The following is a 14,111-nucleotide window of genomic DNA, read 5'->3' as shown; positions in this document are numbered from 1 at the left end:
GCAATTCATCTCTATGAAAGAAATGCAACATTGTTCTATATGGCTCCAAACCCGGAAGAATTTCCCCTCCAGTGAGCAGGTATCGCCTTCATTATCTGCGCCATCTGGGTCCATATCAGCGTGACCCACAGCAGGCCTAGACATTCTGATGCTTACCTATAGCACCAGACTTGCAGGATTCCACAGCCTACGATCCAGAACTTTTAGGATGGATGGCTCTGCCGAATGTGCCTGTAGAAAGTACTACAACCCCTGAAAAAATTCAACCCATACCAAATTGGATCCATACCAAAACCAGGGGGTATCTGTCTTGCACCCACTGAGTTGTCTTCCCCAGCTGAAGATCCAGTTAGGTGAGCCCCAAAACCAAGTGAAACTTCTGACAGGTCTCCCTGCAGTCCCATTCCTGCATCCTGCTGGGAAGAGCTGGGCTTATCAAAATCAGTCGGAAGCAACTCTCCCTGAGCCTGCAAGCAGTGCTGTCAAAGGTTAGAGGAGATGCCAGGATGTAATGCCAGAATATGGCAAGCAGTAGAAATCGAAAGGTGCTTAGGCTTCATTGCTACTGGCACCATGGATAAACGCCCAATACCAGTACGCTCACAAACAAGCATCTGACAATTGTGTGTCCAACTGTGCGTCTATACAAGATAAGCCTGGATAAGATGCCCAAAATTAGGACGCCCAAGGATGAGGTCTTTATATATAGAGAGAGAGGACATCCAATAAGTCCCAAATATTTAGACGCTCAAAACGTAGACGCTCAATCACACTGTCCATGCAGACACCCAACCTGGGCATGCAGGCACGAGAGGATGTCAGACAGTTTTGAGGCAGACTTGCACAGATGAAAGCGCGTGAACCCCGCCACAGCCTGCCACATGGCATCCCAGAGAAACCTGATAGGCCTAGCCAAAAGGCCACTCAACCCGACAAAACTGCCACAACTTCCCAAGCCCCCCACGGAGATAGGAATGGACGTCAGATTGCCGTGCCAAGGCTTGAAGACCAGACGAGGGGGAGAGGAATCACTAAAATGATTCCTCTTTTTTGTTTGTAAATGTCTTTATTGGCAGAAAGATCATAATAGACAGATCAATGATACAGCACGTGCCTAAATTTTTTCAGTATATTTACAATCAAACAAATCTGTCAAGCTTTTAAACAGTATTCCAGCGTCACCAGCAACCCCCTCCCCTCCTCCCTACCATTTCCCAAATAACAGAACTCTTTACCTGAGCTCAGCCCATCTCAGAAGAGTATAGAGTCGGTCTTCAGCTGCGGGGGGGGGGGGGGGGGTGGAAGAGGGCTAATGCCTTCACCGCTGTGCTCTGCTTCCTGAACCCACTAGCCTCTCAGCTAATTTTCTTGACAGCTACGTCCACACCAGAAAAACCAGCTACCGGACTGAGGCACTCCACTAAGGGAGGAATCTGCAGGAAAACTTGTCTGAGGGAGGTATCAGCTCAGGAGAAGTGGTGAGAAATTAATTTCCTCCTTTCGCCTTTTCTTTTTTTTAATCAAGCAATCTTCAGTAGGGAGATGCACATCCACCATCTGCTGTAGACAGAGAATATTGGAGGCCTGATGTCAGTGCAGCATCCACATAAACGGCTGTGACTACCACCTTATTCCAGTGAGCTATGGTATCCCGTGAAGATGGTTCACCCTGTTTACTACCACCGTGGAGAACAAACAGGCGATCTATCTTCCCGAGAGGTCTAGAAACCTCCAGATATGTTTCTTAACATCCAGGGGCCCTAATAGGCGATATTCCTCCGCATCTCTCTCCCTATCCAGAGAAGGCAGGGAAATGGTCTGATTCAAATGAAATTTTGAAACCACTTTTGGCAAAAAAGAAGAAACAGTATGCAGCTGAATCGCCCCTAGAGTCAATCGGAGGAACAGCTCATGGCAAGACCAGGCCTGCAGCTCAGATAACCTACATGCCAAATAAATTGATACTAGAAACACAGTTTTTCAAGGTCAGTAACCACAAGGAGAGGTTATGCATTGGAGGAAATGTAGTGCCCACTAAGAAATCCAAAATAAGACTCCACAATGGAGGACGAAGATGTTTCACTCCTTTCAAAAAGTGGGCCACATCTGGTTAAGCCAACAAGGGTCCACCATTCACCTGACCCCTAAAACAGGCAAGGGCCGCTACCTGCACCTTTAAGGAATTAAAGGCCAACCCTTTATTCAACCCACCCTGCAAAAACTCCAAAATGAGTGGGATCTTAATTTAACAAGGAAAAACCCTCGAACTTCACACCAACCATCAAACACTCACCAAACCCACACACAGGCTAAAGAAGTGGGAAAACTTTCATGCAATAGCAAGATGGCAATCATTGCAGTAAAATATCCACGCTTCAGCAAGTGAGCCCTCTCAAGAGCCCTACCATAAGACAAAATTGAGTCCGTTCTTCATGAAGAACAAGAGCGAGCCTTTAAAGGACAATTTTGTAAGTTAGCCATAGAGGTCCCATCGGCCGACCAATTTCTCAGCCATAACTGACACCTGGCCGCTATTACCGAAGCCACCCCTCTAGCTGAAGTCGAACCAAATCGCAGCCCACATTTGCCAAAAAGATGCCTGCTGGCTCCATAACTGCCCTGGAATTCACTCCAGATTCATAGACCTCCGGAGAGAGAAGTAAAAAGGAGCAAGCGACCAGAGAACAAGAAGCTATCTAAAAAGTTATTGCCACTGCTTCAATGCTTGTTTAAGGATGGCCTCAATCCTATTATACGCATCCTTCAGGGTCACTCTTCCCTCTACGGGGATAGTCGTCCGCTTGGAAATGGCACACAAGCACATCCACTTTCGAAAAATGCAACCGCTCTCTCATCACTGACTTCAGGGGTACAAGCCTTTGAAATTAGCCTCCAGGGGGTACCCCACTCAAGATCATTCAATTCTTGAATGGCCTCCGTAACAGGGAAAACACAAGAGGCTTTATGCAAAGAAGCCAAAATGGAATATTTCTTTGGCTCAGACATGGTATTAGCTCCAGGTAATCCCAGCAAATCAGAGCCAATATCATCTCTATGAAAGAACTGAAACATAGTCCTATACAGTTCCAGTCCCAGAGGAATTTCCCCATCCTTCAGAGAGTAAGGATCGGCCTCAACATCCGTGCCATCCGGATCCCTATAGGGAAGACCTGCTGCCGATCTAGGTGTAATTCAGCGCTTAACAGCAGTAGCAAGCAAGTGAGAGGCCACCACCTGTGTTGTGCCCACTGAACTACCTTCTCCCACTGACAAACTAGTTAAGGGAGTTCCAAGGTCAGGCACCCCTCCTGACATGTCTTTACCCAGGCCCTTAATCAGGCTGGGAATAATCAGGCTTAGAAAAATCAGATGAAGGTAATTCTCCCTGACCCTCTAAGCAGCACTGGCACAAGTTAGAGGAAATGCCAGGCTGAGATGCCCAAATATGACAGGCAGCACAGAGGGAGGGGCACTTAGGTTTCTTAGCTATAGGCGCCATCAGTCTGTCAGTACGCTTAACAGGCAACTGAAAGGTGTGCGTTCAGCTGAATTCATGCATCCAAAATTTAGATGTCCAAAACTTAGGGATCCCAAGCCTAGGCATACAACCCTGGGCTTGAGCGCCCTCAATGCAGCCCAAATTGTGCGTATAGTTAAGCACTACCACCTAGATGCCCAAGTAAGCGTCCAACTGGACACACTACCTATATGGACAGCCAGACGCACTTGCATGAACAGATTGGCCTGCAGAGTGCAGCCTAACGCACAGGAAAAACGCACGAAAATGCCACCGCAGCCTACCACGCAGTGCAGAGAGAAAAGCTTAAGAGTGAGGCATAGCCCAAAAGGGCTGCTCAAACCGCCAGGCTGCCCACGTCCCTTAAACCTTCCTTGGGGGCAGGAACGAACGTTGAATCAGCACGCCAAGCACGGAGACTGAAGGAAGGAAGAAGCCTTACAAAAAACCCTCCCCTTTTGTCTTTTTTTTTTTTTTTTTTAAAGTTTAATCCTGAGCTCAGCTCACCCCGGCTGAGAACAGTGACGGTCTCCAGCTGTAGGGAGAGAAGGCACACACTGGCACCACCGCGTTTGGTTTCCTGCACCCGCTGCTTTTCAGCTGTTTTAACTGCTAAGTCCATGCCGGCTAACAAAAACAGCTACCAGAGCAAGGCATCTCTGGGACCATGGAAATCACCTCAGGAATTCTCAACTGGGATGGGACCATTTGGTATCACTGCAGGAAAGTAGGGCAAATTAAAATTTCCTTCTTTCTTTCTCCTAAAAATTGTACTCCTGGGGGAATTCTGTATACTTTATATTGGTCAAATTCTGCATACTTTATATTGGTCAAAATGACAATATACATGAGAGTCTAATTAATTTAAAATATAATACAAATAAAAGTTATTACTTAAAGATGCAGAATTTTAAATTTTTTGAGCAGAATTTCCCTACAAGTTCACTAAGGGTCTCTTCCACACTCTCTCCCTAATCCCCTGGTCACGTTGCCCTCTCAGACACCAACTCCTCCATCTGCCAGTATCTCTTCCCTCCCCCTTCCATTCTATCTCAACTCCCAAGAGTACAATGATAAAGGGGATGGAACAGCTCCCCCATGAGGAAAGGCTGAAGAGGTTAGGGCTGTTCAGCTTGGAGAAGAGACAGCTGAGGGGGGATATGATAGAGGACTTTAAGATCATGAGAGGTCTTGAACGAGTAGATGTGAATCGATTATTTACACTTTTGAATAATAGAAGGACTAGGGGCATTCCATTAAGTTAGCAAGTAGCACATTTAAGACTAATCGGAGAAAATTCTCTCTCACTCAATGCACAATAAAGCCCTGGAATTTGTTGCCAGAGGATGTGGATAGTGCAGTTAGTGTAGCTGGGTTCAAAAAAGGTTTGGATAAGTTCTTGGAGGATAAGTCCATTAATGGTTATTAATCAAGTTTACTTAGGGAATAGCCACTGCTATTAATTGCATCAGTAGCATGGGATCTTCTTAGTATTTGGATAATTGCCAGGTTCTTGTGGCCTGGTTTGGTCTCTGTTGGAAACAGGATGCTGGGCTTGATGGACCCTTGGTCTGACCCAGCATGGCAATTTCTTATGTTCTCAGTACTGCCCCTCATACAGACTCCCTCTGTCCCTCTCTCACACACACATCCCCTTATACAGGATTCCCATTCTCTCTCTCACACACCCCTTCACAAGGGCTCCCTCTCCACACGTACACATAATCCCTTTTTCACAATCGATCCCTCTCTTACATACACAACCCCTTTTTCACCATCGATCCCTCTCTTACATACACACAACCCCTTTTTCACAATTGATCCCTCTCTTACATACACACAACCCCTTTTTCACAGTCGATCCCTCTCTTACATACACACAATCCCTTTTTCACACATACCAGGACACAATCTCTGACACATATACACCCTCATTCACAATCTCCTCACATAGGCTCCCTCTGTCTGGCACCCACACTTACACACCCTCACATATGCTCTCTTTCACACACACCACACCCCCCCCCCAGCTTTCAGTCTTACACACACACACACCCCCCTCTACATACAAACACTCTCACTGGGTCCTGCTCAATCTTCACCGGGGCTGTGCACACCGAGGCCTTCATCTTTGTCGCGAGTGAAACAAGCTTCATTTGCGGCATGCCAGGGCCTTCATCTTTGCTGCGAGCAGGATGGGCTCCGCTCGCGGCACAAAGAAGCCTTCATCTTCACCGCGAGCAGGACAAGCTCCACTTGCAGCACACCAGGGTCTCCTCCATTCTGCACAGAAAATGGTAATTCTGCACTCCGCAATAGCGCAGAATTCCCCCAGGACTAAACGAAGCAATCCCCAGTAGGGAGATGGCATGTCTACCATCTGCTGGAGACTGAGAAAACTGGCAAACTGATGTCACTGCAGGGGTACATATACTGTGATGTCTGCTGGTAGAAGTGTATAACCCACTGGCTCTGGATTTATCTGTCTAGACACGAAGAAACAGTTTTTTGATTTGTTTTTTTTTGCTTGACTGGGTTCCCTTGTGCATTGTATGACAGCCTAACTGATACAAAAGACACACAGAAGGGGAGTGAAAGAGGGGCGGAAACTGCTCCAAAGCCGAACCTTTCAAGGGAATGCCAGCCAGATACAAGTGGGTTAATTATTGCCATCATGATGTGTTTTACTTGTGCAAGTATAATATTTATACATGTGATAATCCTACCTTTCAGTTTCCTGAATGTACTTTTGATTTAAATAAAAGATTGTGCACTTGAAGGGCACCTTGCTGGTCAAGGGCTTCCACATCCCAATGGTACAATGTGATGCTCTCTGTTTGATATGGTAAGCTTTTAAGAGATAAAAAGCTTCTGTGGTTGATGGGATAAAGTAGACAGAGAAAAGAAAAGAAAAGCTTGAGAACTTGTGAAATGTTATGCAAAAGGAGCCAGTATTGTGGCTTGAAAAATTTGACACCTTGCCCCAAATGTATCGCCCCAATTTCCATGATTTTGATCAATTCTTCAGGGTAACTCAGCCAAGGAATCTGTTAAACCAATTAAAGATCGCAGCCCAATGGCCACAGGATGAGCAGCTGGTTACAGGGGACCAGCTTAAAGAACTTAAAAGATCAATTATCAAGTAAAATTACAGAAGTGTTTCTTTCCTCTGAAGACTGACTGAGAAAGAATTTCCAGGTGTAAAATGGGTGCATCAGAAGAACCTTCTGAATACGTTAGTAGATTAACTGAATTAGAATTAGATTAACTAAATCTTTGGCAGGACCATTACTATGGAACACACTACCACTCGAACTAAGACTAATTAAAGATCTAAAACTCTTCAAGAAAAGCCTAAAAACTTGGCTTTTCAAAAAAACATTTCACAGTGAAGGCGCTGAATAAGAACAAACACAGCTGAAAGTCACATATAGATATAAAAATAAAAATTGATTTTATTACTCATAATTAAATATTAAATTAAAAAACAGTATACACATATATGATTATCCAAACAATCATATAAATGGTAACCCCAACCCACTTATCAATTAGAGTATATTACTGAACTATAACCGCAAATATTGGCACACCATGGATAACTTATAAACCAAACCCATTTTGTGCCTAAATGTAAACCGTTGTGATGGTACATTACTAAACGACGGTATAGAAAAGCTTTTAAATTAAATTTGTTTTTCACCGCTTAGGGTTGAAGAACCCTTAAGAATGCTCCCCAATTCCTCACATCCTTTTTCATGCAGGGGCTCCCATCCTGTTTTATGGATAGGGTGGCGACCACGTATGTGGCATGGTCATTTAAACCACCTTCGAAATGTGCGATATATAATGCAAGCTTGCTTTGATCAGATGAATACTTCTAGCAATGGATTAGAGCACAAGTTAATGGTTTTACAGATACAGCAGCTTGAAAGTACTCTGTCCAGGAGGGGACAAGGCAGAGACAGGGACAAGCAAGAAGTAAAGGCAGAAGTAGGGGTCTCCCACTGCCTTTCTCAATTTTTGACAGCCCACAGGACAAGCCTCCTATTATCACTGTGGGTAGTCTGGATACTGGAAAGCACAGTGCACCACGCTCTTCATAGGGCTCCCGCCTCATTTCTTCTTCCTTCCCCACACCATTTAAATCCAGCTAGGAATTAGTGGCAACCACCAAAAAACGCTCCCTGACTTTTATGTCTCTTTCTGAACCTCTGGTGTCTCACAGTCTCCAGCCAGCCTGTGGCATATCTCATTGATACTGGAACTCATTCTCCACTCTCCAAACCCAAGCTGTTTCTAGCCTACTTCTTTCCTTTGAGTCCCAGCGAGTAATGGGAGAATTTCTAACCAGACTCCCTCTCTGACCTTACCTGTTGTCCCTGTCACCCTTGGACCTACCTACCTCTTTATTCTTTCCTTCTATCCTCTTCCTCTCCTTTAAACTTGTTGGGCCAAGACCTTCTCTATACGCTCTGTTGCACCATTTTCTGTACCCCCTGATGGAGTATTTCCTCCAGCTACCACCATCTCAGCCACACACTCCAGAAACCCTCCTAATGACACAAACCCATTTGGAATCGGTCCCTCTGAGTCCAACTCTCTACTTCTCCTACAGTGTTGGATTTGGCTATTGTCCTTGCCACTCTGTGGGCCAAATTATAAGGACCAATGGAACCAATGGCTGTAGGAGTGGCAGACTGAAGTCCTCCAGTGAGAGCTATTCCAGGAATGGAGATTTGGGAAAGTACTGTTTCTATTCCCCAGATATTGTGGGCTGGATTATACCCAGAGTCTCGCTGGCCAAAAGGGAAACCTACCCTTAATAGTACATTGTCCCAGCAGAGAGTTATTTGCTGGGTCAATGTTATCCTTAATCTTGGGTCGGAAAAGGGCTACACTGAACCTTATAGAGCTGCTTGGATCTCACCCAATCATTGCCAGATAAGGGAAGCCTTCTTGGCTTTCTTACTTTTAACTCCTGCATATTGTAAAACAGGAACACAGATCATATTTAATCTACATTTCTTTCATTAAAACTGTTGAAACATGTCACTTGTGCCTGTGCCTTAATCAGATGCTGATAGATTATGCCAGCACACTCTAAAGATCCAACAGTTTAAGACAGTGGCTCTATTCCAGTATGACTGATTCTGGCTGGAGTTTTTATGTTTTTTTGTTATATAATGCCTAAAAGACTTATTCCTGCCAGAGCAGAAAAGGAAAACAATTTTAATTAGTAAGAACTCACCTGAGCTAGGAACTTTTCTTTTAGCTTTAATTTTTTAGCTGCAGTCAATAAGAATTCTGCAACTCTTTGCTTTAAGTTGGTTTGGTGAGATGATAGGTTGGATATGAAATACTTGTTATAAGTCTAAAAATAATTTGTGAATCTAAGGGGCCGTCCATAGGGATGCCCAGAGGTCCCCCTTGGGGAGGGAAGAATAATTAAGGACCAGCAGAATCATTGGCTGTGGGAGCAGCAGGCTAGAACCCTCAAGAGTCATTCCCACAGGGAAGAGTTGCAGGAAGTAGTATTGTTTCTATCCCCCAGGTATTGTGGGCTAGTTTACACCCAACCAGAGACACACTGGCCCAAAGGGAAAACAGCACACTCTAGCCAGCAAAGAGTTCTCTGCTGGCACAATGATATCCCTAATCCTAAGGGCTGGGTCTGAAAAGGATTGTACTGAATCCTATTGAGCTGCTTGGATCTCATTCATTGTTTCCCAATAAGGGCCACCTGCTTAGCTATCTTGGGTTTTTTTTTTTGGTTTTTTTTTTTTTTAACTCCTGCATAGCAAAAAACAGGAAAACAGATTACAGTATGTTTGATCTAGGTTTCTTTCAATCAAACTATTGATGAAGTATGGCCATTGTACCTGTGTCTTAATCAAACCCTGACATGCCTAGCAATGTCATCAGCCATCTGGCCATTCCCCTGTGACTATCTCTACCAAAAGCTCCCTTCCCTCCAACAGTACCTTTGAGTCCCCATGCACTGAAAGGCATTAAAGCCATCATTGCCAAACTCTTTGAACAGTATGTCTTTGTTCTGGTCCAACCCTTGAAGCCCAGTCCTTGCAACACTCCCATCCTTCCCATGCAAACTCTTGGCACTGGTTTGTACAGGACTTCCAGGCCATTAACTCTATTGTCTTGCCTTGTGCTCCTGAAATCCCAGATCTTTATAACATGCTCTCCCAGGTGCACCTTAAATCTAATACCCCCTCCATTGTAGACTTATGCTTCACATTCTTGTGTGTTCACTGACCCCCTGCTTCCAGTACCTTTTCTCATTTACCTTTGAAGGACAGAAGTAAAAATGGATCCATTAGCCTCAGGTGTTAATTCACTCCTCTATCTTTTCCAAAGTCCTGCACTCCATTCTTTCAGATTTTGTGCTTCCTTCTAACTCTACGCTCTTGCAGTATGTTGTTGATCTTTGTTCTCCTTCCCTTTCTGCCACTCCTGACACTTTATACCTGCTTTTACAATTGGCTGAAAAAGATCGAAGGCTTCCAAAGTAAACTGCAATTGTGTTCCACTTCTGTTATCAATTTGGGTTTTCTCTCTCAAAGAGAAAGAGTACTGACCCTGGATAGGGTAAATACCATTTTACTTCTCCTCTGCCCTACAACTGTAAAGCAACTTTTGCAGGCTTTGGATCCTTGATGTTGCCCTTCTTACTCACTCCATCTATGATCTTAAGGACTCACCACCATCCTCTCTTCTCTGGACAGAAGAAGCTGTACAGACACTCTTTTCTCTTAAATAGTCCCTTACCTCTGAACAAGCCCTGGGTCTGTCAGACTACTCATTTCCTTTTTCTCTTTTGTCATGAGAGTCAGGGAATCACTTCTTGCATTCTCACCCAGATCCTTGGTGACAAGCAGAGGCCAACTGCTTATTATTAACAGTTAATTCCTGTTTCTAGGGTTCTTCTAGCCTACCTTAAAGCAATTGCATCGCAGCTCTGAAAACCCTGCCATTTTTGTCTTAGATAAACCTTTCATCTATATGTTTCCCATTCTGTCTCAGAATTCCAAGGCTCAATCGCTCTCATGTGCCTGACAGACCAAGTATGAGTTTCTTTTACTGGGCTCTCCAAATATTGTTTAAAGATCTATTCCCCTTAATCCTGCTTCTTTGTCACCTCTCCCTGATGGCGACCCTCATGCCTGTTTCCTGATTGGGAATGTCCTCCCAGGATCAAGATTGCCCTCCCAGGATTGGCTCAAATGCCCTCCCAGTGGCCCCAGCTATACTAATGCCCTATCTTGCTCATCAATGCAGTCACATGAGCAACAGAGGGGAGATGCATGAGAAACAATCGCATTAATGGGCCCCTAAAATTGGATCTATTGTTTCACAAGTGACTCAGAGCTGTAGCACATGTGCTGTGTATAAAGCTTGGAAAGGTTTGTTGGTGGCCCCTTTGCATTCAAATGTTCCTTGGGGACCATTCATGAGAATGCAGATGGTCTTCATTTAGTTGCTAAATGTATTACAGTATTCATATGTATTGGCGGTGGTATGCATGTTTACTGGTGGACTATGCAGTTCCTGATGACCAACGCTGATGCCACCACAGTGGCAAAGAAATTGCTCAAGGGAATCATCCCTAGATTTGGTACTTCAGAAAGTAATAGAAGTGATAGAGATAAAAATTTGTTTTGGAAGTTCTAAGGCAGGTAGGAAAGGCCCTGGGAATCAAGTTGCACTAACATTATTAAAGTTTATCTAAGATGAGCATACCTTGCTGCCATTGCTCAAAATCATTTTAAATTCTTATACATAGTATCTCCTAAATATCACTATGTCATAAACAAGCTATCACATCCAACAGTGAGGATCAGTTTTAAGAAAATACTTGCTTAGCCTTGTTTTTCTTACCTGTTGCGGAAAACATGCACGTATAGAATGGTCAGTGTAACCGAAAGAAGGCCCCTCAAAGACGGCAGTTGGAAGCTTTAAAACGTCTCTGAGGAACTGATCAAATTTTGTAAATATCATTAATCCACTGGAATCAGACATCTGAGAGAATATATCTACAAGAAAAATAAACTGAAATAAAATTAAAAGTCAAAGACTTTCCATTAAAGAAAAACAGAGGGGCTATTCTGGTGACCCAGTGACAAGACTATGCCAGTGGCATGATGGCAGTGCTGTCGACTGCCATGCAGAGGACCTGGGCTCATGTCCAAGGTCAGGTCTTCCATTCTCCAGAGAAATCCCAGTCATTGCACAACGATGACACCTAAAGGCCAGATTTAAGGTTCATGACTGCAGGACTCTGGAAGGCATCCTGGTGCATGGACTTAGTCAAAATCTGTCACTGGGCTAAAGAGGGATATATAAAATGGGGGAAAATACCAGAGTAATTGTAAATGAAGGTTTATGGTGCCAGATCCATAGCCCAAATGAGCTAGAAGCTCTAAGGGACAGGAGAAAACTGCTGCCCCCCCCCCAAAACCAACCCACTAAAATTGAGAAGTGGCATCAGGAGATGCTAGACTAAGATGCTCGAAAACTCTGAACAAAGCAATGACATTTTATTCTTTGAAAAGGCACTGACCGCTAATGTAGACAATGAAAGCTGAAGCCAAATGTATAGGATATACATAGTACAAGAAACAAAATTTCAGATTTTGTTAAGATAAATAGTGAACTAATCTGTACTATCAAAACAGTTTTTTCTGATATTTTTCTTTAGGCTGAATTTTCAAAGCCATTTGCACAGATAAAACTGATGCACATAAATGCCTGCTAGAAAATAACCCAAAGTTCAGTGTATGCACAAGTACTTTTATGTAAATCTTGAAGAATATGATTGATCAGATACACAATATTAGGAAGGAAAAATACCCAGACGCCTCTGCTGTACTGTGGCCTGTCAGAGGTGAATGAACTTTGAGTGCCTTTCTGAGCATGACTTGCAGAATATCCCTGAGATAGACCTACTGGCAGGCTCTGCAAAGCCTATAATTACAGGCCAGGAAAGCATCAATGACAATGTTTGCACCATAATACAGGGAAGCTGGGTCCAGGATGCAGGCTTTTGTCTTACAAATTCATATCTCAACGGACAGGAGCCAGGTGAAAAGATTCTTCTTTAAGGTTACAGTTTTAATTAAGTCCTGGCTCCAGAAAACGGAATGCATGTAGAGCTTCTATTCAAACTAGAGACTGGCTATGTGTTTACACAACAAAGAATATCAAGAGAAGAACAGAAGAACACAGTGCATCAAAGCCAGGGTGATAAAGGAACTTTTATGGTAGAAGGGTGGTTTCAGGAAAGACAAGTAAATAATATGATTTTTACAAATGAATGAAGGGTGGCCTCACAAGCATTTTCTATGCATACTAGGTTATCATGACAACAGCATCATGTGTTTGTGGGCGGTTACACCTTTCTGGAAGTTTCGGCAATACTGTATGTTTTAATTATAAAAGAAGGTTCTCTTCCTGTATTGGATGAGATGCTAGTTATTACAGATAGAGGGCATATCGCATCTCACAGGAACACTTGTCTTTTAAGAAGCCAAATAAATTAAATTTAAAAACCTCTTGCTGAGTTGAAGTGTTCTTGTTGCCCTGGCTTTGAGTCCAGAAATTATTGACAATCTGGGAGCAGAGTTAGAGATTACGTGAATACTTTTCTACTTTAAAAAGCATGCATGTGAATTAACCTATACAAGTTACGCTCTCTGAAGAAGAGGTGTAACTTTGTGCAAGTTAATCTGCGTCCATACTAAACCAATTACCTGCAAATTTTCAAAGTCAACTTATTCGCATAGGTTTGCCTTGAAAATTCAGGACAGGTATCTGCAGACTTTATTTGAACGTACAATTATAACATTACTCTTACATACCCAGAAGGCAATTTTTGTTGTCTAAATTTGTCCCTGGGGAATATACACCAAAAGCAGTTGCAAGAGAAATAGAGGAAAACACTTTTCTTAGTCGTTTCTACATTACTACTTGCACAGATATATATCTATTTATGGATGACCATCAGTGTACAGTGTTGTACTTCTGAAGGGACATGAAAGACGAACTAAAAACATTTCCTTACCAGGACAAATAGGTTCCTACAGCCTTGTGGGTCTATCACCAAAGGGAAGTTAGTGGGAACATAATGACTTTTTCTTTACTGAAAGGCTTCCAGTTTTCATCGAGAAATCATGAATGCAACCAGAATTGTCTCCCTGTGACCTCATGTGGTTGAGCAGCACAGATAGCTACATGAACAGTCATTTTCAGTTCCATATTGTGGCCAGACAAAGCAAAATTGCTTACCTTGTAATAGGTGTTATCCTAGGACAGCAGGATGTAGTCCTCACATATGGGTGATGTCACTGATGAAGCCCTATCACGGAAAACTTTGTCAAAGTTTCTAGAAACTTTTCTCTGGCACACTGAGCCCACTGAGCATGCCATGATATTCTCAGACACAGGGGTCTCCCTTCAGTCTCATATGTAGCAATAAGCTTTAGCAAAAAATAAAATAATAAAACGTATCGGACTCAACTCCGCGGGGTGGAGAGTGGGTTTCGTGAGAACTACATCCTGTTGTACTGGGATAACACCT

General features: G+C 43.4%; 1 protein-coding gene across 1 annotated transcript in view; it reads right to left on the bottom strand.

Annotated features, from left to right (window-relative positions):
• Positions 1-14,111, bottom strand: part of DTNB (dystrobrevin beta) — a 760,848-nt gene that overhangs the window by 575,487 nt on the left and 171,250 nt on the right. The window contains 1 exon segment of the mRNA XM_029596279.1: positions 11,414-11,568. Coding sequence (XP_029452139.1) covers positions 11,414-11,568 — 155 coding nt within the window.

This window comes from Rhinatrema bivittatum, chromosome 3, assembly GCF_901001135.1.
Source record: "Rhinatrema bivittatum chromosome 3, aRhiBiv1.1, whole genome shotgun sequence".
NCBI lineage: Eukaryota > Metazoa > Chordata > Amphibia > Gymnophiona > Rhinatrematidae > Rhinatrema > Rhinatrema bivittatum.
The sequence above is the reverse complement of the archived record's forward strand: the minus strand, read 5'-3'. Positions and strand labels throughout refer to the sequence as shown.